We start from the raw sequence: 27,355 nt of genomic DNA, 5'->3' as shown, positions 1-27,355 counted from the left end.
AGACCTGAAGCTTCCCCTCCCCTGGGTGTCCATCCAGGTGTCCCAGGGTCCAGGTCATGTCCTGGGAAGTTCAATCGGCGACCCCACATGTTGAGCGTAAGTGATCTGCCTCCGTTGGTTTGAGGAGTTGGTCGTTTTTAAGGCATTCTCACTGCAGGAGAGGCATGAAATTGTTTCAGACTGCAGGGTCTGATGAAGGCGTGCACGGCACATACTGGCGAATCCCGCGTCAAGCGTCTGCCTGGCACAGCCCCAGCGCTACCCCCGGGGCCTGAGCTCTCTGAGCAGCGGGGTCGGAATCCTCTGCACTTCTCAGACCCTTGAGCCGCACCACCTGGCATTCACTTCCTCCATTGTCTCATGGTTGTTAATTTTGAGTCATCGGCATCTTTGCTGATAGGAACCGTGTCTGTTCATGCTCCGTGGCCTTCCAAGGCCTTGGTAGAGGTTCCACCAGCAAGGAGCTGCATGACGTGCTGCGTCTCTGCCCCGGTCCTCCTCAGATTCCCCATCAGACTCTTCTCCTCGTGCACATCACCTTGTCAAGTGCGTACCGTGGGCCCAACCCAGTTTGGCGGGAAAAGGAGCCGAGAGAAGTGTATGAAATGTTCTTTTCCTCAGAGAGCTTCTAGAATGGATGGAGAAATGAGGTATTCACATGTGAGAGAAACACAAGCTCTGACTTTCCAGAATTAAATAGGAGCAAGAGCAGCCTGGAAGTGGGAGGGCCAAGAAGGAAAGGCCTCGAGTGCAGAGAGGGCAGGTGTCATCACAAAGCAGGAGGGATGCAGGCTGCCCCCCGGCTCCAGGTGCGCTGTGGGCTTGGCTTAAGGGGAAAGATAAGCCGGGGCTGCTGGTAAGCCGAGCTTCGCCGTCATCCTCCTGGCAGGTCCAGTGCACGTGTTCTGCGTCTGTGCCCAAGGGCCTGGTGAGGGACAGTATGGAGCGGTGGGGACTGGGGTGAGGGCAAGAGGGCTTTCCTCTTCCAGAGGGGCGGAGGTGCCCCACTAAGTGCCTATGTGGCAGGAACTCAGGCCTGCCTTGCCACGTCTTCTGGTTTTTCCAAAGAAGCTGGAAATCTGGCTTTTTTTTTTTTTTAATTAATTAATTAATTTATTTATTTATTTATTTTTGGCTGTGTTGGGTCTTCGTTTCTGTGCGAGGGCTTTCTCTAGTTGCGGCAAGCGGGGGCCACTCTTCATCGCGGTGTGCGGGCCTCTCACTATCGCGGCCTCTTTTGTTGCGGAGCACAGGCTCCAGACGCGCAGGCTCAGTAGCTGTGGCACACGGGCCTAGTTGCTCCGCGGCATGTGGGATCTTCCCAGACCAGGGCTCGAACCCATGTCCCCTGCATCGGCAGGCAGACTCCCAACCACTGCGCCACGAGGGAAGCCCCAATCTGGCTTTTTGTATGAAATCGGGGAACTCTTGCAACGCTGTATGAACCAAACTAAACATATCAGCTAATCTTCAGCAGGATTGTGACCTTTGGCCTTTGCCATCCCAGTGTGTCCTCCTACAGGGTGACATCCCCGGGGCAGCCTGATATCCATCTCTTTTTTTTAACATCTTTATTGGAGTATAATTGCTTTACAATGGTGTGTTAGTTTCTGCTGTACAACAAAGTGAATCAGCTATATGCATACATATATCCCCATATCCCCTTCCTCTTGCGTCTCCCTCCCACCCTCCCTATCCCACCCCTCTAGGAGGTCACAAAGCACCGAGCTGATCTCCCTGTGCTATGCAGCTGCTTCTCCCTAGCTATGGATTTTACATTTGGTAGTGTATATATGTCCATGCCACTCTCTCACTTCGTCCCGGCTTACCCTTCCCTCTCCCCGTGTCCTCAAGCCCATTCTCTACGTCTGCGTCTTTAACTGGACACCAACCAGCCTGACTGCCTTTGTATGGTCACCCCAGATGCCCCGGGGGTTCCCAGAGGGCGGTTAGGTCATGGGGACCCCACTCCATCCTCAGTGAGTAAAGGCTGGGGAGAGATGGTTCACCTGTGGGGAAACTGCCTTTCCCGCCCACACTGGGCTGCTTGCTGTCTTGGGCTAGGATTTCAGGCAGTTGGGTGGGGGGTGGGGAGCATGGTTTTGGGGACAAAAGCAGTGAATCCAAGGGTTGTGGAGTCTGTCATTCCTCAGCAACAAACTCAGCAGCTCTCCTTCCAATTTAATAAATCCAGACCCTTGTGGCTCATACAACAAGCATGATGACAAGTAATAATAACTCATAAGGAACATTTTTTTTTGTCTTCCTGACTCATGCCTTTAGTATGGGAAATCTAGGCAGGAGTGGTCACAAGCAAATGTTCCCTGGAGCTGGAAGGCGTGATTCCAGAGACCGTGCTGCGTGGGCGGGGAGGTCCTCAGGGGTCCAACAAAGAGGAGGAGAAGTTGTGGGGAGAGACCTGGGCTCCCTGGATGTGCCAGGTTTCTCCAAGGAAGTGTGGTGTCAGGAGGCTGGATTCTGGAGCCCACTACCTGCGTTCAGATGCCTGCCATGCTGTTTACTAGCTCTGTGACCTTGAGCAACTTACTTAACCTCTCTGTGCCATACTCTTTTCATCTGCAAATGCAGATAATAATAATTAAAAAAATCTCTCTCTTTTCTTTTTTTAAGTTTTTTGAGGAACCTCCATATTGTTTTCCATAGTGTCTGCATCAATTTACATTACCACCAACAGTGTACGATGGTTCCCTGTTCTCCACACCCTCGCCAACAATTTTTATTTGTGGTCTTTTTGATGATGGCCATCCTGACAGGTGTGAGGTGATATCTCATTGTGGTTTTGATTCGCATTTCTCTGATTATTAGCGATGTTACGCATCTTTTCATGTGCCTGTTGGCCATCTGTGTGTCTTCTGTGGAAACAAATTATTCAGGTCTTCTGCCCATTTTTAAAATCAGATTTTTTTTTGATACTGAGTTATATGGGCTGTTTATATATTTTGGATATTAACCCTTTATCAGTCATATCATTTGCAAATATTTTCTCTCATTCAGTAGGTTGTCTTTTTGATTTGTGGGTGGTTTCCTTTGCTGTGCAAAAGCTTTAAAGTTTAATTAGGTCCCATTTGTTTATTTTTGCTTTTGTTCCTTTTGCCTTAGAAGACAGATCCAAAAAATATTGCTACAGTTTATGTCAAAGAGTGTTCTGCCTATGTTTTCTTTTAGGAGTTTTATAGTTTCTGGTCTTACATTTAGGTCTTTAATCCATTTTGAGTTTGTTTTTGTGTATGGTGTTAGAGGATGTTCTAATTTCATTCTTTTACATGTAAATGTCCAGTTTTCCCAGCACCACTGAATGAAGAGACTATCTTTTCTCCATTGTATATTCTTGCTTCCTTTACTGTAGCTTAATTGACCATAGGTGCATGGGTTTATTTCTGGGTTCTCTGTTCTGTTCCATTGATCTATGTGTCTCTTTTTGTGCCAGGGCCATATTGTTTTGATGACTGTAGCTTTGTGGTATAGTCTGAAGTCAAGGAGTGTGATACCAACAATTCCACTCCTGGGTATTTATCCAAAGAAAATGAAAACACTAATTCAAAAAGCTACACACACCCCAATGTTCATAGCAGCACTATTTACAGTAGCCAGAATATGGAAACGACCTAAGTGTCCATCAACAGATGAATGGACAAAATGATGTGGTGTATATATACAATGGAATATTATTCAGCCATAGAAAAGAATGAAATTCTGCCATTTGTAGCAACGTGGATGGACTTGGAGGGTATTATGCTCAGTGAAATGAGTCATACAGAGAAAGACAAATACTATATGTTATCACTTATATGTGGAATCTAAAAAATAACACAAATGCATGACTATAACAAAACAGAAATAGATTCACAGATATAGAGAACAAACTAGTGGTTACCAGTGAGGAGAGGGAAGTGGGGAGGGGCAATATAGGGGTAGGGGATTAAGAGGTACAGGCTACTATGTCTAAAATAAATAAGCTACAAGGTTATATTGTACAGCACAGGGAACACAGCCAATATCTTGTAGTAACTTTAAATGGAGTATAATCTATCAAAATATTGAATCACTGTGTTGTACACCTGACACTAATGTAATATTGTAAATCAACTATACTTAAAAAAAAAAATACCTCCCACAAAGAGTTGTGAGAATGAAAGCTGCTGTATATAAAGTGCTTAGAAGACTATCTCATGCATAATAACTGCCATAGAAGTATTTGCTATTAATTATTATTACTGTGCATCTACAGAAGAAAGAATGCATCTGCTCTTTCCCATCAGTAGTGAATGCCTTTGATTCACTGGGTGGGGATCCACGGGCAACATTATTTCTAAGGGGTGGAAGTTCACCCACTCTCCTTAACCCAACAGACTCTCCTCCTGGTGTGTATGTACCTCCTCTCATGAGCACCCCATAAAGTAGGGGATGTATGTATCATCCCTCTGTCATAGGGTCTCAGGGAAGGTGAGTGGTTTATTCATGGTGACCCATCACTTTAACCTTTGTTGCCTTTCAGCAGCTACTTCTGCTGGGAGTCAGCTGGTCCAGATGGTGGAGAGGTGCTTTCTTTAGGGTGACTGTGGGTGGTACCCCCACCCTTGCCCCACTGGGCCTGGGCCCTGGTTGAAACAGAATGATGGCCAACCAGGTTGGGAGTGTTGTTGAGGAGGGAGAGTGGACCTCCGTGGATGTCTGTCTAGCCTGTTCCTTTTCATCTTTACCCTCTCTACGTGGCCCAGTGTGTAGGTGAGGAGAAAAAGCATGGTGCCGTCGGATGGGCCCAGCACTGGGGTTCGCACTGAGGTGTAGCCACTGACCAGCATGTGGCCTTGGACAAGTAATTGTCCTTCCAGGGTTTTATTTAATTTTCTAAAGAAAGATGACAGGATCTGCAATAATATTGGAGCCGTGAGCCACATGTGGCCACTGAGCAGTTCAGCTGTGTGCCACGTGTACAAGACACAATGGCTTTTGAAGGTTTGGTACAAAAAGAGAGTGTAAAACGATTCATTGATAATTTTTATCCACACAATGGGACGTTATTCAGGCATTAAAAGGAATGAAGCACTGATACTGCTTCAACATGGATGAACCTTGAAAACATTAAATCAAAAAAGCCAGTCCCTGGACTTCCCTGGTGGCGCACTGGTTAGGAATCTGCCTGCCAATGCAGGGGTCACGGGTTCGAGCCCTGGTCTGCAAGGATCCCACATGCCACTGAGCAACTAAGCCTGTGCGCCTCAACTACTGAGGCTGCACTCTAGAGCCCGTGAGCCACAGCTACCGAGCCCACGTGCCTAGAGCCCGTGCTCCACAACAAGAGAAGCTACTTCAACGAGAAGCCCGCGCACTGCAACGAAGAGTAGCCTCCACTCGCCGCAGCTAGAGAAAGCCCACGCGCAGCAGCGAAGACCAACGCAGCCAAAGATAAATTAAAAAAAAAAAAAGCCAGTCCCCAAAGACCGCATAGTGTGTTATCCCAATGATATGAAATGTCCAGAAGAGGCAAATCCATAGAGACAGAATGTAGATTAGTGGTTGCCTAGTGGGCAAGGGGGCAATGGAGAGTGACTGCTAATGTGTGTTTTTGGGGTGATGAAAATACTCAAAAATTAGATTATGTTGATGGTTGCACAACTCTGTAAACATATGGAAAACCATTTCACTGTACACTTTAAGTGGGTGAATTTTATGGTATGTAAGTTATATCTCAATAAAGGTGATGAAATAGTTTTTATACTTATTGCATGGCGAAATGATAATATTTTGGATATATCAGGTTAAGTGAAACATATGATCAAAATTAATTTCACCTGTTGCGCTTTACTTTTTTAATGTGTCCGTGAGAAAATGTTAAATTGCATACGTGGCCTGCAGTGTATTTCTGTTGGACTGCACTGCACTCACATTCTCAAAGGACCTTCCTGGTTCCAAAATTATATTCTTCCACGAAACCCTCCCAGGTTTGGACTTCTGATGACTCATCTAGTACCATGGCTAAAACCCAACTTGAAAAAAAAGTTCATTTGGGTCTTTTTTTTAAAACCATTTGCAAAAATAGGTTTTCAGAGAGAAATCCTGGAAGGAGACGCAGAGTCACATAAGGTGAGCCAGAGAGCCGGGCTGTCACTTTCTCCTGCCCCCATCAGCTTTCCAGAGCCATCTGTGACTGTGGACAGGGCTGTTTAAAAAAATTTACAGTCTGAGCCTCAACAATGGTTTCCTCAATCGATCCTCCTCTTGGAAAATTGACTCTGGGACCGCCACTGCCCAGAGGAACAGGCAGTAAATCTCGGGTTGGCGAAAGGGCTTAACAGTTGCCTGGCTGAGCCCGTGTGCCTGGCTTCCTCACGTCCTTGTGGCCCAGCCGGAGACCACTAGAGTGTTCTCTATCCCCTAAAAGGCTCATTGTCAAAGCCCGAAACTTGACCTCCAATCTCACCTCCAAGGAGGGCTGAAGATGATCTTGGGAAGTGTCTTTTTCCTCTAGGAATGATTTACTGAAGGCCCATTCTCCCTCCTGCCTTTTGCTGGGTGCTGGGAATTTCAGAAGTCAGAGTTACAGTGCTTCGTGGAAAGACCTGGCTCCTGCGAGAACTGAGAAGTATCAGTGCAAAAAAAGCCCCTGTACCCGGCCTGTATTTCCCCTGTGAGCTGGGCCTTGCCCCTTTGCTCATTCAATGACCTCTTTAAGACTGGAAGGGTCTCTGAGCCCTGCGGCCACAGGCCCTGTCAGCTCTGCATTCTGCAGCCTCTGCACCAGGGTAGGTCCCTGTTGGGAGTGCTGAAACTCCTTTACCTCTTTTTGTACCTGTTTTCGTTTAAACAAGGGATGCCAGTATTCACAGTTTTGAGCTCCTGGAGACTGGCACCCCTGTGCCACCTGCTCCCACCAGCCGTCACCCCGTGTCCTTTGATGGGCTGCTTCCTGCACCATGATCTCTTCTCGCCCCTTTCAAAGTTTGGGCAAGGGCGTGGGGAAGTGAAGTTCTTCTGTAAAAACCACTCTCAACATTTCTTTAGGGAACAAGGCAAGACGAAACTTCTTTAGTTCCTGGGCTTCTTTTGAATTAATTGAATTCACAGAGAAAGAGTAATTGAAACAGTCATGATGAGGAAGATAGGAGGGTGAACGGTTTCCTGTAGCTTTTCCACTAGGTCTGAGCTTTCCAGAGACCTCCAGAAAAGAATAAGCAGGCCTGGAGCTTGCACAGGGGGATAAAGCACAGGAGCAGAAAATTCTGCAAAGGCTAGGGTGGTCTGTGGGATGCTGAGTGACTAACGTTGAGGTCCTGTCTCGTCCTGGCAGTAATTCACCAAAGGAACATGCCGTTCCTCTAGATTTCCATTTTAACATCCTCACAGGGATAGGACCTGTTTCACAATTGAATTAGAGTCAGGTACGTTCTCCTGCCAGGGTGATATCCAGAGGAGGGCTTGGAAATAGAGCTGTTCAAAGACAGTTGGCCTCTGAGCCGAGTCATTTCCTGGCTCACCTAAGAGAGGACACTTTGCTGATACAGCTTTGCTACTGAGGGGAAGCCCTCCAGACCCCTCTGATGAGAAGATAAGTCCGGCTGAGGTTCTGGAGGAGGAAGTGAAACAAGTGTGGAGCTTGGGAGATGACGAGGAGCTGGGATGTCTTGCCTCATGTGGCAGGGGCGGAGGCTCTGGCATCCACGTGTGCTGGTTCCGGAAGGGACGCTGCCTTGAGACTCTCTTCTCAACGATGGGTGTTTGTGATGCACTCGGCCACGGTGTGGGTACCACGCCACCCGGGGCCTTTTAGGCGTAGTGGATACGGTCTTGGAAGCAGAGCATGGCTGAGCCGCAGGACCCCAGCCAAGGTGTTGGACCACACAGTGGCCCCCGGCCGGCCCCCTCTGGAGGGGTTCCCTGTACACATGGATCTTGGCCACGTTGCAATAATCTTTCTTTTTATCACTCTCAGATACTATATAGGGGATGCCATGAATATTCATTTACCTCTGGGACCTTCTGCAACATTACTTTCCCCTCAGCGTTTTATATGAAAATATCCGTCCATACAGAAACATGGAAGGAACTGTGCAGTGAACACTCGCATACCCACCACCTAGATTTCCCCATTAACATTCTGCTATACAGTGTTTGCTACTTTTTTTTTTGCCACAGTAAAATCATGATTCTCCTATCATATTTTACTTTTATAAAACCAGCCCTGTCCCTCCCATGTCTCAGATGGAAACATCAAGGGGAAGATTATACAAAACAGCATCTTAGTGAAGCTGAGGCAGGAATCCAGGCATCCTGAGCTTAGGGAGGTAAAGGGACAGGAAGGATTCCCAGCGTGGGAGCTACCAGGCGAGGTGCCAGGCCAGGCTTTGCTGCTAAAAAACCAGAGGGCATCTAAGATCTGTGTCCTGCCTGGAATGTCCCCAGGCCGACCTTGGACTGGGTGCTGCCTGCGATCTACTTCAGGACTGGGACCTTGGGCAAGTCGCTGGCTTATAGGGTCCAAGAGATTGGTTTCTCACAGGGGAAGTGGGAATAAGAACACCCACCTCCCAAGACTGTTGTAAGATGAGTGAGGCATTGAGAAGCAAGACAAGGGTCCCAGTGGCACCTGGCAGGAGGTGGGCCCACGCAGGAAGTCAGACATCCTGAGTCCGGGTTCATGCGCACCTCTGTATGGCACCCCGCGTGCCTTGCTCACCGGGGGTCCATTCGTTATGCTGTGGAAGTTACAGCTGTATTGTGTTTAGAGATAGTGATAGTAGCAAGAGCAGTAGTGATTGTAAGGTTAAGGAAACCTGAAGCAAAGACAAAAACAACCAGAGATTTTAAATGTCCCAGTTTACAGCTCGGGCATTCTCTGTAGACATTTGTGGAAAAAGCTGTTACATCTGACTCCGCAGAAGAGAATTTTCTGGTTTATTGCTTCCCATAAAAGATGGAAGCGTGGAAGCTACGAGAGCGCTGCCCTCTGCAGCCCTTTGGAGACTCTGTGGGCCCCGAGGCCCCGGGCTTCCTGACTGTGGAGGCCACGGGGCCAGGAGCTCTGCCCTCCTGAGTTAGGTGACCTCCCCGGCCCGACGACACCTCTTACTCGGTGACTTCCTGCTGAGCATCTGGCAGTGGTGACAGCTCACGCCTGTCATCAGAAAGGATCGGATGAACTCAAGTCACAGATGCAGTGTTTCTAATTGAAAACCCCAGCAGGGTGGCCCCGCAAGAATAGGCTTCCCAAGCACCTGGGAGGCTCCATCCCCTCCCGGGGCTCATCTCAGGCTTCAGGCTCCTTGTAAATCAAGTGACACCGTTCAAGGTGCCTTTTGTGGCTTTGCGGAACTCTTCTGAGGAGGAGAATCCTCTCGGAGAGATGGGGATTTATTTTGGGATCCTCATCCTTTTCCATCCTTCTCTATTGCAGTTTTGAGCTGAGGGCTACTCGGGCGGGCTGTCAGCCTGCTGTGACGGTGGGTGGGGGGGGACAAGGGGATGTGTGAGAACATGCCAGGTGCTGTCACTCACGCCGCAGGGTGATGCTGATGTGACCTGACAAGTAGTGGATCCCTGAAGGGGGGGACAGTGAAGAGCTTTCACTGCCTTTATTATTTTTAAAAATGTTGGTTTTTTACGATTATTAAAGGTTACTCTCCATTTATGGTTATTATAAAATATTGGCTCTCTTCCCCATGTTGTACAATACATCATTGAGCCTGTCTTATACCCAGTGGTTTGTACTTTTGGAGGTACAAACTATTGGGTGTAAGATAGGCTCACCACCTTTACTAAAAAGCTTTGGTCCAGGTAGGCTGGTATTTGGGACAGGTCACATGTGTGTAAGGCCAGCTTCTAGGAAGAGCTTCATGCAGTATAAGGTTAGAAAGCTGCAGAGCCAGAATTTGAACCGAAGTCTGATGTTTCTCAGGACAATACTTAGATCTTAACACAAGGTTTCATCTGATACATCAGTCATGACACTTCTTGCTGTCAAAAGCAGAAGACAATTCAAAATGCCTAAGGCATTGGGGGATTTATTAGAGGCTGTTTCTGCAGATAGGTTGGTGTCATCAGTGGACCAGCGATGTCACCAGGGGTCCAGTTTCCTTCCCTCCCCTTTCTCCCTTCGTGTGAGTACACGATTCCGGAAGAGATGGATATGGCCCTTGGTTCCAAGAATCCCTTGTTGCATCACCCCTTCTCAGCCGGTGTGTGTGTGTGTGTGTGTGTGTGTGTCTTTTTATTGACCGCCTCTCCCTTGTTCCCTGCTTCCTTCACTTTTAGAAACAATGGAAGAGGCCTTTCACTTTCCCATTTTCTCTGTGGCTCCCGGACAGAGGACTTACTGGCCTTGGCTGGTGGTGGCTGAGATGGATGGGATCTCTCAGGCTTTGGGAGAGAGCGTGGGCCGGAGGGGGAGACAGGCGTGTGCAGTGCAAACCGCACAGAGTGGGATGAGGAGCCCTCGGTTGGAGGCACGTAGCGGGTGGGCCCCAAATACTGAATTTTGATGATCATTTTCTGCCCTTCCTAGGGCTCTAGAAAATAAACAAAGCCTGATTCCTTAGGCAAATCCTGAATCAATAGAAATTCACTGGGAGGGATTCACGGGTTGAGAGCAGGGGAGGTGCTGCCATCGGGCTGAAATGACAGAAGCAAACCTGCCCTTGCTTAGGTGGCAGGTGGTGGCCTGGAAGGTGGTCTGCGTCAGCCCATCCCCGTCTGGCCATTCGTGGAATCGTTCCCTGTCTTCCCCTTCCTGTTGGTGGATCTCTGACTCGTGATGGAAACCCGGGGCAGGGGGACACGGATGCTCCTTTCTCTCTGCTCAGCCTTGTTGCTCTCCTGTGGTGGGCGTCAGTTTCCAACTTGGAAAGCTGCAAGCAGCGTGCTGAAGAGTAGGAAAATGTGAGAACCAAGTGACTCTCCACCTAAAAAAGAAACCCACACTGCCCGTCCCCTCTTTAGTCCTGTCCTCTCACTGGGAAGCGTCCAGAGGATATTTTAGTTCTGGCGTCAAGTTCCGTGGTGAGAGAAGAGGGAGAAAAGGAAAACATCATTAGAAAATTTACGCGTGGCCCCGGACCAACCACATCTTCCCACTTGCTTCAAGAGAGACTGTTTCCAAGATGAGGCCAAGGTTACCTTCAGTAGCTGGCATCACTGGGTGTCCCTCGAGACACCCCTTCCACCCTCCTTCGGGTTCAAGCCGCAGCTGCAGCAGGCAGGGCAGTGTGGGTTCAGACTCTGCTGCAGTGACGGTGCCACCTCAAGCATGGGCCACGTCCATGGTCTCTCTGGCTCGGGGTGTTCCCGGTAGGTGGGAGCTGACGTGGCCCACCCAAAAGTGCAGCCTGGAATTTGGGGGAGTTCATGCTCCTGGGGCTACCTTCAGTCAGGGGGTGATGAGAGCCACAGCCCTTATCCTGCTGGAGGACAATTTTGGGAGGAATCTTGGGTGCATCTCCGAGCTTCCAGTGGGATGGTGTCCTAGTTGCCATGGCAGCAGCCATCATATACATTCTCCATTTATAACTTCCCTTATAGCTCCTGTTTCCCTTTCCCCATCTTGCTTTCCACGTGCCCTCACTCCTTCATCCTGGGATCCCCTTCAGAATAAACTACTTGCGCTCAAGTCTTTGTTTTGGACTTGGCTTTCAGGAAACGCAAACCAGGACGCCTCCCAACGTGGCAAATGCTGCATTGCAATCTAAATCATTACTACAATTTCACAGTGACATTTGAGGGTTTCCCTTGTTTGCCTGGGCCGGCCTCTGGGTATTTGGGGGGGGGGGGTTGCACAGACTCTGTATCTCCACCATCAGGGGCCAGCCTTCACTCCTGGCAGCCTGTACTTGAACCCCTTGCAGAGAAAAGAAAGCTCTGGGTTTGGCTCTGTTCACCTTTGCGTGCTGGCTGCATTCCTGGACTCCCAGCATCCATGCCCTCCTTCCAGTTTCAAGCTCACTGGGAGAGAGTGGGCTAGGCTCTCTCCTGGGAGCTCTGCCTTGATTGGCTTGTCTCAGTTACAGGCACACCTGGGAACCAATCATCATGACCTGCAGGATGTGGGGCTTTGATTGGCCAGGCCCTTAGTGAATGAGTGAGTGATGCGCCACTCAGACCAGGTAGACAGGGTATGGGGGAGGGGTCGTTCCCCAAGGAAATTCCAAGGTTGATTCAAATTAGGGGAGAATGGGTGTCCGCAGGGAGGGGTGCAGGCACCACACTCCAGATTAGTTAAAAAAATTAATTTCCTGGTGGAGATTTATTGAATCCTTCCTCTATGCAAGTACTGGGGGCCAATAAGAAAAAATTGGTGTCATCAGGCAGCTTACAGTCTAATGGAAGAAATAAGAAACATATACAGGTGTTGGAAGAGCATGTGTCATCTGAAGCTGCTATCTCCAAACTATTGGAGAATGGATATTTATTTAGAAATTGTGCGTAATTAATGTTGTAATATATATTATGTATACACATATTTAAGCCTTGTATCTAACTTTGTATTTGTAAATTTTTCTGTTTAAAAGAGGGAATTCCCTGGTGGTCCAGTGGTTAGGGCTCCGTGCTCTCACTGCCGAGGGCCCAGGTTCAATTCCTGGTCGGGGAACTAAGATCCCACAAGGTGTGTGGCCAGACAAAAAATTTAAAAAAAACTAAAAAAATAATAAAAGAAAAGAGGAACCTCAACATTACATGAGCTTCAGGCCCTACAAAACTTGGATCTACCCCTGACTTTTATATATCAAGAAACATAAAGTTAAGAGGAAGAAAATAAAGATTTTATTAATAGAGCAAAACATTTCAATTTTACTAGAGTATTATAATTATTAATACTGTTATGGTCTGTGAGTACTGTTTTATTGAGGACAACATGATTGAATATATTTAAATCATTTTTGAAAATATTAGTTCCATACTTTGAGGAACAGCCAGTTGGAAGTCTGTTTATTTTCATTTAAGGTTCAGTTTAATATTGACATTTAATGGCTGTCCTAACTGAAATAGATAATTCACCAAGATACACAGATCCAAATGGAAGAAAAGCATCATAGACCATACCTACTAAATCAAGACATTAATTTTTCAATTTCACCCACCAGTTATGCAAAAACTTTTGTTCACATCTTCCCATTTTTCCTGGTTTCAGTCAATTAATCATGCTACTTTTTGGAAGGTGTTGAATTTACGTATTTTTAACAAATGGATTCAAAACTCATTGAAACTCTTTGTGTGTGGAATGTTTTTAATCAGGTGACATAATTCTGCTTCCACGTTTTAAGGTGGAAAATATGATTGTTTTAGGTGCTGATTTCTGTCAATTTTGGAGGGTAACACAATTTCTTGATATTTGTTTTCAAAATGTTCTCTCCATAAAACAAATTTCTTTAGGAAAGTAGGTGCCTTTTCACCTGGTTGTTAAAATGTCACCTTGAAGGGTGTGTGTATGTGTTCTGAAAATACCTGCTAGGTGCATCCTTAGCTGGTGGCCACAATGACTTCTCAGAAAAGGTGGGCATATTTGTAGCAGTTGTCTTTTTGTAAGAGAGAAATGTGTAATTCATCTTTAAGTTCAACAGTTTAAAAGAATTCTTTGCCAAAAGATAGTCGGTGAACATCCGTATGGTAGAAGATGGCATGATCATGCCCCCATCTCATTTCAAAATAGTGTTGTAAAGATTTTACTGTCTCAAATAATATCTGCAAATCTGCTCCACTGAGTACACGTAAAGGGCCCTATGCCGGACACTCTGAGAGCAAGTGAGCCCGGAGGGCCCCACATCCACCCTGCGCTCTGCCTTCAGGCCCCTCGCCTACCTTGGGTGACAGTGCCCTTCTATTACATTAATTATGGGGCATGCTGGCACGTGGGCTCAGTGGTGGTGCTACTGTCAGCCTGCATTATAAATATTAAATATGTAATAAGATTGGCACGTGATACAGACGTGGGGGTTCTCATATTTTCTTCCCACTCTTCAGTAGGTCATATAGCCCAGCCTCCTGGGGTATACAACTCTACCCGAGATTTTTTTAAAAATCCAAGCTCAAGGACTTTAGTAGTCAGATTATTCAGGCCTTTCAGTTTTCAGATGCAGCAACTGAGTTAAAGTGATTCAACTTCCCAGCAGCCCACAGCTAGGGACGGATCTGGCCCTAGAATCCCAAGTCACCAGATGCCCAAGATGGCGAAGTCCGGAGACCAGAAGCCCAGTCCCCAGGGTCCTTGGAACACACCCGTTTGCTTTCGTTAGTAGGGCAGTGAAGAAAGATGGAGCTGTTTGGAAGAGAGGAAGCTCTGAAACCTGGCTGCTGGGACCTGGTCTTCTCAAGCCTTTCGAGGCAGATGCAGGAGGAAGCGTCTCAGGGCGGCCAGCCAGCTCAGTGGATGCCGGAGCACGCCTCCTGCAGGGGCTTGTGCTCAGCAAGGGGCCTTCCCCTTCCCTGCGGACGGGACCCAGAGGTGGAGAGATCAAGCAGAGCGCTGTCCTGGGAACTTGAAGGTGCTCAGCGACCGATGTCTGTGAACAAATGGGAAAAGAAACACCCAGCCCAGCACTGGGCTGCAGAGCTGCCCGGACCCTACTGTGCACACAAGTCATCTGTTTAAATGCAGAGTCTCACGCGGGGGGTCTGATGCCACATTTCTAACAAGCTCCCAGGGGAGGCTGATGTGGCTGGTCCAGGGACCACACTTTGAGTAGCAAGACTATATAACGCAAACAGTTTTGGCCGGGAACCCCGAGCACTTGGATTCTGTTTTAGGTTTGCCACTAAAATTCCCAGGCCTGTCATTTAAACTTAGCCTCAAATCAAGGGGCATGACCCCTGAGGGAAGATGTAGGGGTCTTTCCTGGGAATTGGGCAGTGACTCCCCAGCCCCACCTTGAGGCAAGCACTGTGACATTGTGGCTGTTGGACACCCACCGGGTTTCAGGCAGGGGTGGGGGGGGGAGGGGCGCAGGGAGGAGAAAAGCCCAGACAGCCTGGGTCTCCTGGAGCCTGGGACAGGTGGGGGTCGCAGGGCAGGGGGAGCAGCGGAGACAGTCAGTGATGAGTCCGTCTGTGATGCGAGCTCTGAAGGAGAAGTAGCTCCGGGGCCTTGTGCTGAGGGGACGTCCTGGAAGGTCAGGAAGGCTGAGTGGAGGAAGGGGTTCTCCCTGGGAGCGGCTGGGGTCTCTCTGGGCTCTCCCACCTTGGCCTCCAAGTCTCACAACCAGACCTGCCTTGTTTTGCCCGACAGCCATGGCAGAACCTGCATCCGGGGCCAGTTCGGACTCTCGCCTTTGGGCTGGGTGCTTTGGGCTGCCCTTGTTCCCAAGGCTACTCTGTCATGGGCTCTGCCGGCCTCTGTGTCCTGGGGAGGGTGTGTGGCCTGGGCTGTGAGGGTTGGTGTCAGGAGGGAAGCGGAGACACAGCAGCAGTCAGGACTTCTTGGGCTGCCCATTCCCTCCCGTGGGAGGGTTTGCACGGGGACAGGTCATGGGACCGGCCTCCTCGGATGCAGGACACGACTGGACAGCACTTGGTCCACAGCATGACCCAGAGCCCCGGCAGCTTGCTCCCGTTCTCCATCGGGACCCCAGCAGTGCTGGGCAGGGACCCTCTGCCCACGCCCTGCAGCTTCTCTCTGCCTCTTGAGCTTAGAAACATAGTCTTTTGGCAAATAACACTTGAAGCTGTTTCCTGGGGCCTGGGAGCAGCAGCTCAGACTCCACTGTGCTCCGTGCAGAGCCCTGCTCCGCGGCTGGGCGCTGCATTTCTCTCCAGCCCCCGGGAGATGCTCTTGCTGCGGCTGACCTTGCGCTCTGTGCAGGAGCCCTGCAGAGGGCGGGCATCGGCGGAAGGGCCCATATCTGTGTGCAGGTGGCCAGGGGTTACTGTTCCCTCTTCCCATTAGAGGGACCGAGAAACCTCAACCTTCCGTAGGGTTTTCCTCTCAAGTGGAGGTACGGCGCCTCGATACTGGGATGCGGTTTAAGTGCAGCCTGAGAGCTGCGTCTTGTGATCGCCATGGCGCAGCCGGAGGGCAGGAGATGGGGGACCCGCTGGGCAGGGCACGTAGATGCAGAGAGAGGAGAGGTTTACATGGAGTCTGTGGCCTCCCCGCAGCTCTGAGTTCTCTGGATCTGCCCTTCTCTGTCTTTCTGGAAGCTTTGAGGCCGTGGAGGGACCCAGTGCCCAGGCCGTTCAGCCTCCGGCTTCTTCCTCTCCTGGCGGGTTTGGAGAGCTCGCAGCCTCTCCACAGTCTGTGCTCCTTTCCAAGGACCCAGAACCACTCAGAGCCACACTTTTCCTCCAGCTGGAGAATCCGTGTGAAGATCCACAAGCAAGGGCCAGCCCTGCCCTCCTCCCCCGTTCACCCACAGAGGGTGAGAACCTCGGCGGGTGGGGGGGTCAGGATGGTGGCCGTAGGGAGAGGGCGCTGGAGGGGCAGCTGCGCCCCACTCGTTTGCTGGAGAGTCCGCAGAAGGCAGTCTCAGGGCTGCAGGCTGATGCAAGCCCGCCCTCTGACCCCGGGGTGAAGACCCGGGGCGCCCAGAGTGGGGACAGCTGTGTAAACTGCAGGGTGGGGTATTTATAGCCCTGCTGAGCGCTCCGAGCCTGAACCGGCCTGAGGGCCGCAGCCAGTCCTGCCGCCGTGGGCTCTGTCACTTGTTCTGTTCACTGAGTTTTCTGGACCTTCTGTCCTCAGGGTTGCATTAGGCTCTGCAAGACTCAGTCTCCTCACCTGCTGCCCTGATCCTCTGGGTGGTTCTCTCCATCCCAGTTTTCAAGAAGAAATGCTGTGTTCCAGATCTGGGGGAGGGGAGAGTTAACACGACCCTTCAAGGGGGCCTGCTGACCCCAGGAGGCCACTTCCCCTGGACTCCTGAGCTCTGGGACGAGGTGGGACACCCACAGCTGGGCTTTGGAGTCAGATCTGGGCTTGAGTCCCAGCTCGCTGCTTTACCCCATCAGTGAAATGGGCGAAACTCCGGGGGTAGCGCGGCGTGAGAAGGTGCAGGACGGCTGCGGGCACGTGGGCAGGGGCACAGTTCTGGTGCTGCTGCAGCAAACCTGCCTGTCTGCAGACCCTCATCTGAAGGGGGTCCTCCCCTCCTCAGAGGGCGGCAGCTCCACCTCTCCGCTGGGCCTGGGACCCCATGTGGGATGAGGGTGCACATGGGAGAAAGCATGTTAGTCTTAGGGTGAAGCTGGAACGTGGGGCACCGAAGGAAATCCATTCTTGGGGTCAGAAAGCCTTGGGCTTTCCAAGCCCTGGTCATGGGGAGGCGGAGGGGGACAGGGAGACAGAGAGAGAGAGAGAGAGAGGGAGGGAGAGAGCGTGCACTAGCGAGCAGGACAGGACGAGGGCACAGCTCTGTAATGGAAACTTGGCTCCCAGCCTCACACTCTCTCCTTCCTTAGTGTGTGTGCTTGAGTCTCAAGTTGAGGACCTCTTCCCCTCCAGCAGGCACCCCGCGCTATCTCCACGGCCCACCCCTGCCGCCCTGCTCGGAGCTGGTGACATGTGACATGTGAGCCCGCTGCCTCCCTCTTCACCGCCCCCACCCACTCCCTGACTAATTAGGCCAGCTCGCCACTCCCAGGGCCTGGCAGGCAGAGCCAGGCACGCGGTGGATGGGGGCCAAGGGCTTTTGTTGACGTTGCTCAAGTGTAGCTTCGAGGAGCAGCCCCTGCCGAGCCAAGAAGTCCAGGGAAGTGGGGGGGGGGGGTTGGTGGTGATGAGCGGAGAGCAGCGGGCGCCTCCCCCAATCCCCTCTGCCTTCCCCACTGCCCACCCACTCCTCCTCCCTAAATCCAAGACTGTAACCCTCCATGTTGTGACCAAGGGGCCAGCTGAGTCCCTGAGAAATCCACGCTCAGCCGAGCGGCCTGCATCCAGTGGGGTTTCAGGACCGTTTTCTTTTGTGTGTGTGACGCTGTCACGGGGTGATGCTCCTGACTTGCCACTGTTCCTAATAGTTTCTGGGGGAAGTAGGTCCAGTGAGACTGTCTCCTCCCCTCACCTATTGTAAGGTGCAGGCTGCATTGTGGATCTGTCTTGCTATAGCTGAGAAATATGGCCAGATGGATTTCACCCTCTGCAGGGATCTACCAAGAATGTGGCTTTTGGGGTCACCAGACCTGGGTTCAGGTCCCCATTCTGCTCCTCTTTGCTTGCTGTGTGACCTTGGGCAAGTCTTTTAACCTCTTTGCGCTTCGGTTTCCTTATTTGCAAGTGGAGTTAATAGTTCAAAATAAGATGTTAAGATGAAACATGGCGAAGAGTGGCAAGTTCTTTGCACATAATAGACACTCAATAAATGGCTGTCATGTTGATTATTAACTGGCAGTGGATGTGGCCACGGGTGGGTTCTGAGTTTAGGCAGATCACTTCTATTCTGACTTATTTACTCCAAAGGTAAGTTGACCCGAGAACCAACTGCCCTTTCCTACCTTACCAGCAGTTTTGGGGTTTTTTTTGACTTTTTTTTTTTGGCTGCGTTGGGTCTTCATTGCTTTGCGCAGGCTTTCTCTAGTTGCGGCGAGCGGGGGCTACTCTTCGTTGCAGTGCTCGGGCTTCTCATTGCGGTGGCTTCTGTTGTGGAGCACCGGCTTTAGGCGCATGGGCCTCAGTAGTTGTGGCATGCAGGCTCAGTAGTTGTGGCTCATGGTCTTTAGAGCACAGGCTCAGTAGTTGTGGCGCACGGGCTTAGTTGCTCCGCAGCATGTGGGATCTTCCTGGACCAGGGCTCGAACCTGTGTCCCCTGCATTGGCAGGTGGATTCTTAACCACTGCGCCACCAGGGAAGTCCCTCACCAGCAGTTTTGTGAGGACAAAGAGAATGGGGTGTAATATCGTCACACGTGGTCCTCAGTGAGAAATGAGTAAACGCAATGCTTTGCTTTCATCATTCTCATTTTCTCAGACTCTGGTCTCCACATCTGTATATCAGTGGTCAGTGGTCATGTATGTTTTTTGGAGATAAAAGTTTGTAGGTTTTGGAATCCAGAGGCGCTGCCTTAATGGTCTCTAATTCCTGGAGCTATTGAATCATCATGTAAAAAAGTCCTCTAATTTTCTGCTACAATAGCTGGCTTTATTTTTATATCTCTTAATTGGTATCAGCTTTTCTCTCAGAATTACAGAACCATGGAAATTTGGCCTAAGCAGGAACTTTGCAAGTCACTGGAAGGGATGCTTTTGCTTCTTTGCAGATTTTTAGAATCTTCCTGGAAGGCAGCTGTGCTCACCACTATACAAACAACGCACATTGGGATCTTCCTGAATGTTAGGATTGCAGCACCACAGAGCACTTTTCTTTAACCCAGATTACAAGAAGAGCAGAACGGCCAATCTGTTGGTCTCGTGTAGGCTGGAAGATGCCATCGGCATCCTGCCCGCATCACTTTGTCCTCATGTCTTCAGTGCACATGGGCACCGTCCAACTTTCAGCACCTGCGTCTCATTATCTAAGGCCTTTTACTGGGTCCCAGAGCCCACTTTGGTTGGAAGTGCCAGGGAATTAATGTCCCCTGGGAACAGCCTACATTCAACCCATGGCAGACCAAGAACAGGTAGATAAATACCCCAGCTCCCTCACCCCTTAGGTGTCTGAGTTGCATGTCTACACTGGCCCCCAGAGATTTCCAGAGGGGTCAAGTGCTAGTTCACCCATTTTAGCAATGGACTTGAAACACACCTCCAATGGCTGGCTCCCCGGCCCTGTCCCACCACGGCTGCTTCCTGAGATCACCCCCCATGTAAACCACCTGTGCTCAAATCCTTGTCCTCAGGGGCTGCTTCTGCGGAATCCCAACCTGAGACAAACGGGGTGTCCTTCTCCACACTCTTAGATCCTTTATGATAATATGGTGTAATATTCACATTTTAGGTCTGCCTGTTGAATTTTAAGGCAACTGACCTTATTCCTTCTTTATGAGTTTTTTGCAGTTTTTTTTCTCTGCTTGTCACTGTTCTTAATCCTAAGAATTAACCATTCAGGTGAACAAGACTACACAAATGCCTTGCTTTGACCTTGAAATATCTTTGGGATTGTCCTCACAATTATGGCTATATATATATCTGGCCATCATGTAGGTTTCTGTATTTCAGAGTCTTAAGTTATTGTTTATTCTAGTTGGGCCCCAAGTTCTACATTTTTTGGAGAATAAACCTAGGGGCTGTCCTAGCTAATGTGTAAAAGTTGTAATTAGCTACTTGATAATTTTACATGTGGAGCAGGTTCCATTTGACTGAGGAAGACCTCAGTTTGTGAGCTGCGGATGTTACTGTGTGTCCTGTTGGCTTTAGGTGAGACGCCTACAAGCACTGTGATTTCCAGAAACTTCCATGAGTTTTACTTTACCCATCCACAAAGTGGGAATGGTTAACTCTGACACACACTTACTGAGTACCTACTCTGAGCCAGCTGTGATTAGGTGTCAGGCAGACAGCAGTGGACAAAGAGACGGTGCCCAGGCTCCCTCTTTCTTTCCTGAGCATTGTCATTGAGGTTCCAATTATATAATGAAAGTGACATCATTTAGGAAACTCTTCACTGACCATTTCAGAACACTGTGCTGGTGTGGCTCGGTGGGTCGCACCCTCTGGCCTTTTGTGAAGGCCGCTGGGCCCATGAATTAGAACCTTGTCTCGTTCTTAGATCCATTTTCTGACCACAGCAACTCTGGACACTCGAGAGGTAGCCAAAGCCTCATGTCACATCTTTCTTGAGTTCCAAGCCACTAGAAAGAGCCATCTGTGCTTGCTGTTTCCACATCCCAGTGACCCTCTGAGGTCCCGCTGTGTTGTGTCATTGCATTTGTCTTACATGATTTGTCCATGGCGGTCAAGGCCATCGGCCACGCTTTCCTTTTTGAAATTCTCTTTCTGCTTACCTTCTGTGACACCACTTCCCTTGCTCTTTTCCTTCCTTTCATGATCTTTTGCTGAATGCTTTGACTCTACCTGCTCTCTGAAGGAATGTTGAGTTTCCCATGGTTTCTTCTTCCATTCCCTTCTCTTGAGGAAACTGCATCCATACACATGCCATACTCTTCCCTATTTGCTTATGATTCTCCTGATGTTCTGCGTAGCTTAGCTGTCTGCCCTGTGGTGTCTGCACCCCCATTACCCAGGCAGCACACTGCCCTGTGGATGGTCCACAGACACTTCAGATCCAACATGTCCTAAGCAGAAGCCACCATATTCTCCCCCAACGGGCCCTTCCGTCTCTGTTCTTTCTCCTGGCACTTCCATCCCCATGGTCATCTCAGCCGGAGACCTCAGCCCTAGTCACGCATTCAGTGATCGACTTTCGCCTTGTTCATGCTCTCATCTTGTGTTTACTGAAATCTTGTTATTTGGGATTCACTGGCCCAGGCTCTGGGCGTGTTGTTGTGGTGTCTTAGCCTGGATGACCCCGAGAAGCAGATCCTGAGCAGGTGTTCAGTGGCAGGTGGTGTATTTGGGAGGCTGTTCAGGGAAGTACTGGTCACAGTAAAGGAGTAGATGCTGGTGGGTAGGTGCCAGTCACCCTGACTTAGTGCACCCAGCCGTGCCCTTTTTTCCCAAGTCCACGTTCAGTGAGGTCACGTTGGTAGCTCGAAATTGGACATGATGGGAATATTTACACCATGGAAATTGTCCAGTGGATACAAAACAAGGACTTTTTCACCTGGAGAGTTGGTTGTTCAACATTTCTCAGCATGTTATTGGGTGCAGGGAATTAAGACAGGGAAGGACAGCGGCCAATAAAGTGTGTTTTATCAGGAAAGTCACCTTTTAGACACCTGGACAGTCATCCCAGTGGAGAAAACTGGATTCCAGTGTAGAACACACATTTCAGAGTCATCCCACTGGAGCGTGAGGTGTTTATACACCACCCCCTCCCAGCCGTTGGCTGAGGGCTGCCGCTGTGGGACCCAGTAGGATCCAGGAGCCGAGAAAGCCCTTGGGAGCTAGGGGCAGGATGGTGAGCGACGGGGGTGAGAGGTCTAAGGAGTGTCTGCGGGACTGAGTGCTGGTGGCTGAAGGCGCTGGGCACCCAGCCTGGGGAAAGGTGACACCCAGCTGTTAGTGATGTGTGACTATGATCTCTTTCTCCCCAGACCTTGACTTCATGGACCTCATCGGGCAAGACAGACAGTGGACTGTTGGGAGGAAGTTAATGCAGGTGAATGACTCACTGACTTCAGAAGATGCAGGGCCGCGGAGCAGCAAGAACTGCACTGAACCAGGTAAGACGGCGGCTGCACTGGGGGCTTTGCGCTGTGGGCTGGGCTGCCGTTCTCTCTGGTGGAAGCCCAGGAAGGGCCGGATGCTGTGTTTTTCCTTTGAGTTCTAATCCAGAGAGACTCTGAGGATATTTAGGGGCAGGTGTCTAAGAAACTCAAAGGCAAGATCCCAGGGGACAATTCAAGTGTGTTTCTGCCTCTGTTTTCTTTCCCTCGGACAGTGGGGGAGAAGGTGAGTCAAAATACCGTTGTCAAATGTGGATGCTGGTGCTACCCAGAGAGACACTGAGTCAGGAGCAGGATGGCTGAGGACGTGCTGTGGCGTCTTCGCTTTGATGCCTGGAATCCTCTCTGGCTGGTTGTTAATCGGGAGCCTTGTTTCTGTCACAGTTAAAGGCACAGGTGTTGCACCAGATGCTCGCCTGTGATGTTGAGCTCCTTGGAAGAAGTGAATGTTTGTTTATCAGCTATTATGTTTGATAGCTATTGTGCCTTTCCTCAGAACATTTTATGTCTGATGTTTCTGAACTTTAAGGGAAAACTAACATCGGGGGATGAAGAGGACTTGGAATGATAAGGACTCAGCTCAGCTACATCTCAGGAAATGGCAGGTACCCTCTGGATGGCTGAGGTCCTGCTCCTTTAGACCAGGGGTCAGCAACCTTGTCCCGGGAAGGGCCAGACAGCAGTATTTTAGGCTTTGTAGACTCGTTACTGTGTCTATTGTATATTTTAAAAGATTTTTATAATCCTTTAAAAATTTAAAAAACCATTCTTAGCTTGCGAGCTGTGGGATGTACCAGGCCTGTGGCCACTTTGTCAACCCTGACATGGAGTTCTCAGATCTTGGGGGGGGTCTTCCTTCCCTGCCTGGCGGGGTCTTGCGTCTCAAGTGTGTGGTGAGCTCGACCACACAGTGATCCCACATGCAAAGGCCGGCCTCGTTTTGAGTGTCACCTTAGAAGGACATACACCATCTTCATTGCAGCCCAAAGAACCTTAGTCCTCGGAGTACAGAAGGTGAAATTGTGTGTCTGTGCTTTTTTGGGAAGGTAGATAGAGGTTCCCTTTCCCACAGCTGGAAGAACTAAAAATAGATTACCCCCTCCCGGCCAAAAAACAACCTACAACCCTACATGATCTGAATCCCTTAAGCTAGAGACTTTAAGGGTTCCTGTGGCTGTTATTAATGCTTGGAAGGAATACTCTTGGAAGTGAGTGAAGCATGTGGCAGCTGCGTGAGCTAGAAATGAAAACTGGGGATGGAGGTTTCAAGTGCCCCACCGTGCAGACAGAGAGAGCCACGTGTCTTCTGAGAGCTGGGCATGCAGGGGCCTGGCCTGAAGGGCAGGTCATTGCTGTGCCGGGAACCCTGTTTGCTGATCTGGTCTTACAGCCGAAGATTTGTCAACATCTCTGCAACTAGTAGGCAGGCGGTGACTGGGATGTCAGAGACAGGAGATTCAGTACTAGGGGGCCCAGCCGTTGCCTTGAGTGTACCTTCGTATGGGAAAGAATGGAGTCAGACAGATACAGTGCCCCGCTCTCGGGATTGGGATCCAGCACTGCTCAGGGCCAGTGGTGATGGAGGGCTTCTGTTTCCTGTAGTTGGGATTGTGTGTTGGGGAGGTGGAGCTGTCTCTCTGTGAGTGGTGCTGCTTACTGTTTCAAGACATGCCATTCTCAGAGTGACAGGTGTAAAAGAATAAAGCACGTGAAAGCCATCACAAGAGAGGAGTGACTCAGCTCACAAGTAGAACAGAAGATGTCCAGGTTTCTAAAGAGAGCTCGAGCCCAGCACCTGCTGGTGTTGGCAGGGAGGGCACAGGGCAGGGAGGAGAGGAGAGCCTCCAGGAGGACAATGGCGGGGGGCGAACGAGAGCTCGTCGTGCTGCCGCGTGAGGCAGGTCCAAGAAGAACAAGGACACAGGAGGAACATCCTTGCTTTCCTCACCTGTGGACCACGACCATGGGCACTGGGCTTGATTTCTGGGGTCCTTGACTCCAAACCAGATTCTACAGGGAAGATGATCATGCCTGAAACAAGGGCCCTGTTCAAATCCTAGCACATCAGGGGCCTGCCTGGAGCCTCTGTCCTGCGTGAAGCCTGCTATGACCGTTCTGTTTTCTGAATGTTTTTGGTATAAAATATCTCTAACGACGCTGTCCGATATGGACATTCAGTGGCCCCTTAAGTTCAAATTAATTTAAATGAAATACAATTAAAAATTCAGATTCTCCGTTGCCCTAGCCACACATCAAATAGCCAGTGGCTGTGTGTGGTTCCTGGACAGCACAGAACATAGAACATTTCCGCCATCGCAGAAAGGTCCATTGGACAGGCTGGTCTTCAATGTCCATTTGTCTTTGGACGTATCTCCTGTCTTTCCAGCTCAGTTGCAAACATCTTGAGGACAGAGAGTGGATATGTAAATCCGAGAGCCCGTCTCCTACCTGGATCTTGGGGTCACACTCACCTGGGTTTGAATCTTGGCTGAGAAGCTGAGGGCAAGATAGTCAGACTCTCTGAGCCTCTGTGTGCTTCTCTGTGAGATGGAGGTGATCATTCCGACCTTCCGCGGCTGCTGTGAGGGTTGGGAGTGACGTCATCAGGCGTGTGTACCCAGCTTGGTGCCGCAGATGGAGGGTCCACAGTGGGACCTCACTCCCGAATTTCCCACTGTCTGCTGGGGGCACCCGTCCCTCCATCACACGAGCATCAAGGAACTAAATACATCCTCCAGCCCCTCGTCTCGGGGATGGGCAGATGTGGCCTGTCTGGGTCAGTCCTCAGGTGGCCCAGGCCCGAGCAGTGGCCTGCTGGGTGGAGAGGCTCAAGCACCATCTTGTAACAGAAGATCTCCCCGTGTTGTTGAGCTCAGTGCCTCTGAGGAGCCCTCTGTTTCTATAAGAACGTCATCAGGTCATCGGGACTTCCCCGGTGGTCCAGTGGTTAAGACGCCGCCTTCCGGTGCAGGGGGTGCGGGTTCGATCCCTGGTGGGGGAGCTAAGATCCCACATGCCGCGCGATGAGGCCAAAAAAAAAAGAAAAAAAAAAAAAAAAGAGCGTCATCAAAACATTGTCACCCAGTTGCCTCGGTGCTCTTTCCAGAAAGCTGTCGGAAGTCTGCTTCTTACCCTTGGCTGAACAGATCTTTTATGAAGAAAGTTGAGAGCACTCAGAAGATCCTGATTTTGAGTTGAAACGCAACGGTATTCATCTTCTCTACCCCCAACCCGCTGGAGGATGAGGGGACCAAGCTGGTGTGAGCCAAGGCCCGGCCACAAGACGTTGCCCCGCTGCCCTGAAGGGGCCGGAGCGCCCTGTCCGTGGTGGGTGTCACCTGTACTGGGACGGCGTGGGGTTCTGCTCCCAGAGTCTCCTGTGTGGGGCTGGGAGGCGAACCATCTGGACCAGCCTCCTTCCTGTCTGTGACGGTGTCGCCGAGCGGGGCGCGCCCACAGGGGTGGTGTCAGGGCTCTGTCTGTGCCGAGGGCTGGGCGTTTACACGGGGGACCTGAGCATTTGGGGGCCAGGCTGGCCGTGGGAGCAACCGTGTCAGGGTCACAGATGGGAGTTAATTTGGCTCTTGTTGTAAAGTGTGACTAGTGCTGCTCTGACGTCACAGGGCTTCTTGGGCTGTGTTCTCGGAACCCCTGGCTGGAGATGCCGTGGGTGTGAGTGAGGTTGATTCGGAGGCTGGTGATGGGGTGACCTGTGTTCTGGTCCTGAGAACGGTTGGCGGATGGGGCTGGCTTGCTTCGCAGACGTTCATTTCCTCACCTGGGAAACAGACCTGGGACTACTTTATCCCATCTGTCCCTTCCGTTGCACAACTGCAGTCGTTTCAAGCGATTTCAAGAATAGGAATTCACAAAATCTTCCACCCCCAAGACGCCCAGCTCCACTTCCCTTAGTAAATTACTTCTTTGCGTTCCCAGAATCCCATGTCCTACTGTCACCCTCCTTTTATCCTTCTCCCCCATCCATTTTCCTCTCCCTCCCCCTCCCCCTTCCCCTCCATCTCCTTCTCCCTGCTCTTCTCCCTCTCCCTCCCCATCTCCATCTCCATCTCCATCTCCATCTCCATCTCCATCGCCATCTCCATCTCCCTCTCCCTCTCTCTGATAACCAGGAGCCCTGTGGGGCAGGGGCATTATTCAGTGGCAGTTCTGTCTTTGGTGGGTGTGGCAACCTTGAGATGGCTCACTCTTCATATGACAGCTGCCACTTTAAAGACATGTTGGCTGAGAAATATTCCATGGTATATATGTGCCACATCTTCTTTATCCATTCATCTGTCGATGGACACTTAGGTTGCTTCCATGTCCTGGCTATTGTAAATAGAGCTGCAGTGAACATTGTGGTACATGACTCTTTTTGAATTATGGTTTTCTCAGGGTATATGCCCAGTAGTGGGATTGCTGGGTCATAGGGTAGTTCTATTTTTAGTTTTTGAAGGAACCTCCACACTGTTCTCCATAGTGGCTGTATCAGTTTACATTCCCTCCAACAGTGCAAGAGGGTTCCATTACTCAGCCATAAAAAAAAACGAAACTGAATTATTTGTAGTGAGGTGGATGGACCTAGAGTCTGTCATACAGAGTGAAGTAAGTCAGAAAGAGAAAAACAAATACCGTATGCTAACACATATATATGGAATCTAAAAAAATAAATAAATGGTTCTGAAGAACCTAGGGGCAGTACAGGAATAAAGACACAGACGTAGAGGATGGACTTGAGGATATGGGGAGGGGGAAGGGTAAGCTGGGACAAAGTGAGAGAGTGTCATGGACATATATACACTACCAAATGTAAAATAGATAGCTAGTGGGAAGCAGCCGCATAGCACAGGGAGATCAGCTCAGTGCTTTGTGACCACCTAGAGGGGTGGCATAGGGACGGTGGGAGGGAAATGCAAGAGGGAAGGAGATATGGGGACATATGTATATGTATAACTGATTCACTTTCTTTATAAAGCAGAAGCTAACACACCATTGTAAAGCAATTATACTCCAATAAAGATGTTTAAAAAAAAAAAAAAAAAGACATGTTGTGTTTTTTTGGATTTTTTTTTTTTTAATGGCATTCTTCCCTTGCTCCTCCAAGACATGGTTTTGGTGAAAATTTGTAAGTTTTTCC

General features: G+C 49.9%; 1 protein-coding gene across 3 annotated transcripts in view; it reads left to right on the top strand.

The window, feature by feature from the left end:
• The window catches only part of SLC24A3 (solute carrier family 24 member 3), a 470,509-nt gene that overhangs the window by 46,262 nt on the left and 396,892 nt on the right, over positions 1-27,355 (top strand). For all 3 annotated transcript variants that reach the window (XM_059896029.1, XM_059896030.1, XM_059896031.1), the window contains exon 2: positions 22,087-22,215. In XM_059896029.1, coding sequence (XP_059752012.1) covers positions 22,087-22,215 — 129 coding nt within the window. The remainder of the gene's footprint in view (positions 1-22,086; positions 22,216-27,355) is intronic.

The sequence above is a fragment of the Balaenoptera ricei genome, chromosome 15 (assembly GCF_028023285.1).
Source record: "Balaenoptera ricei isolate mBalRic1 chromosome 15, mBalRic1.hap2, whole genome shotgun sequence".
Lineage (NCBI taxonomy): Eukaryota > Metazoa > Chordata > Mammalia > Artiodactyla > Balaenopteridae > Balaenoptera > Balaenoptera ricei.
This window is presented reverse-complemented; position numbering and strand designations above follow the sequence as displayed.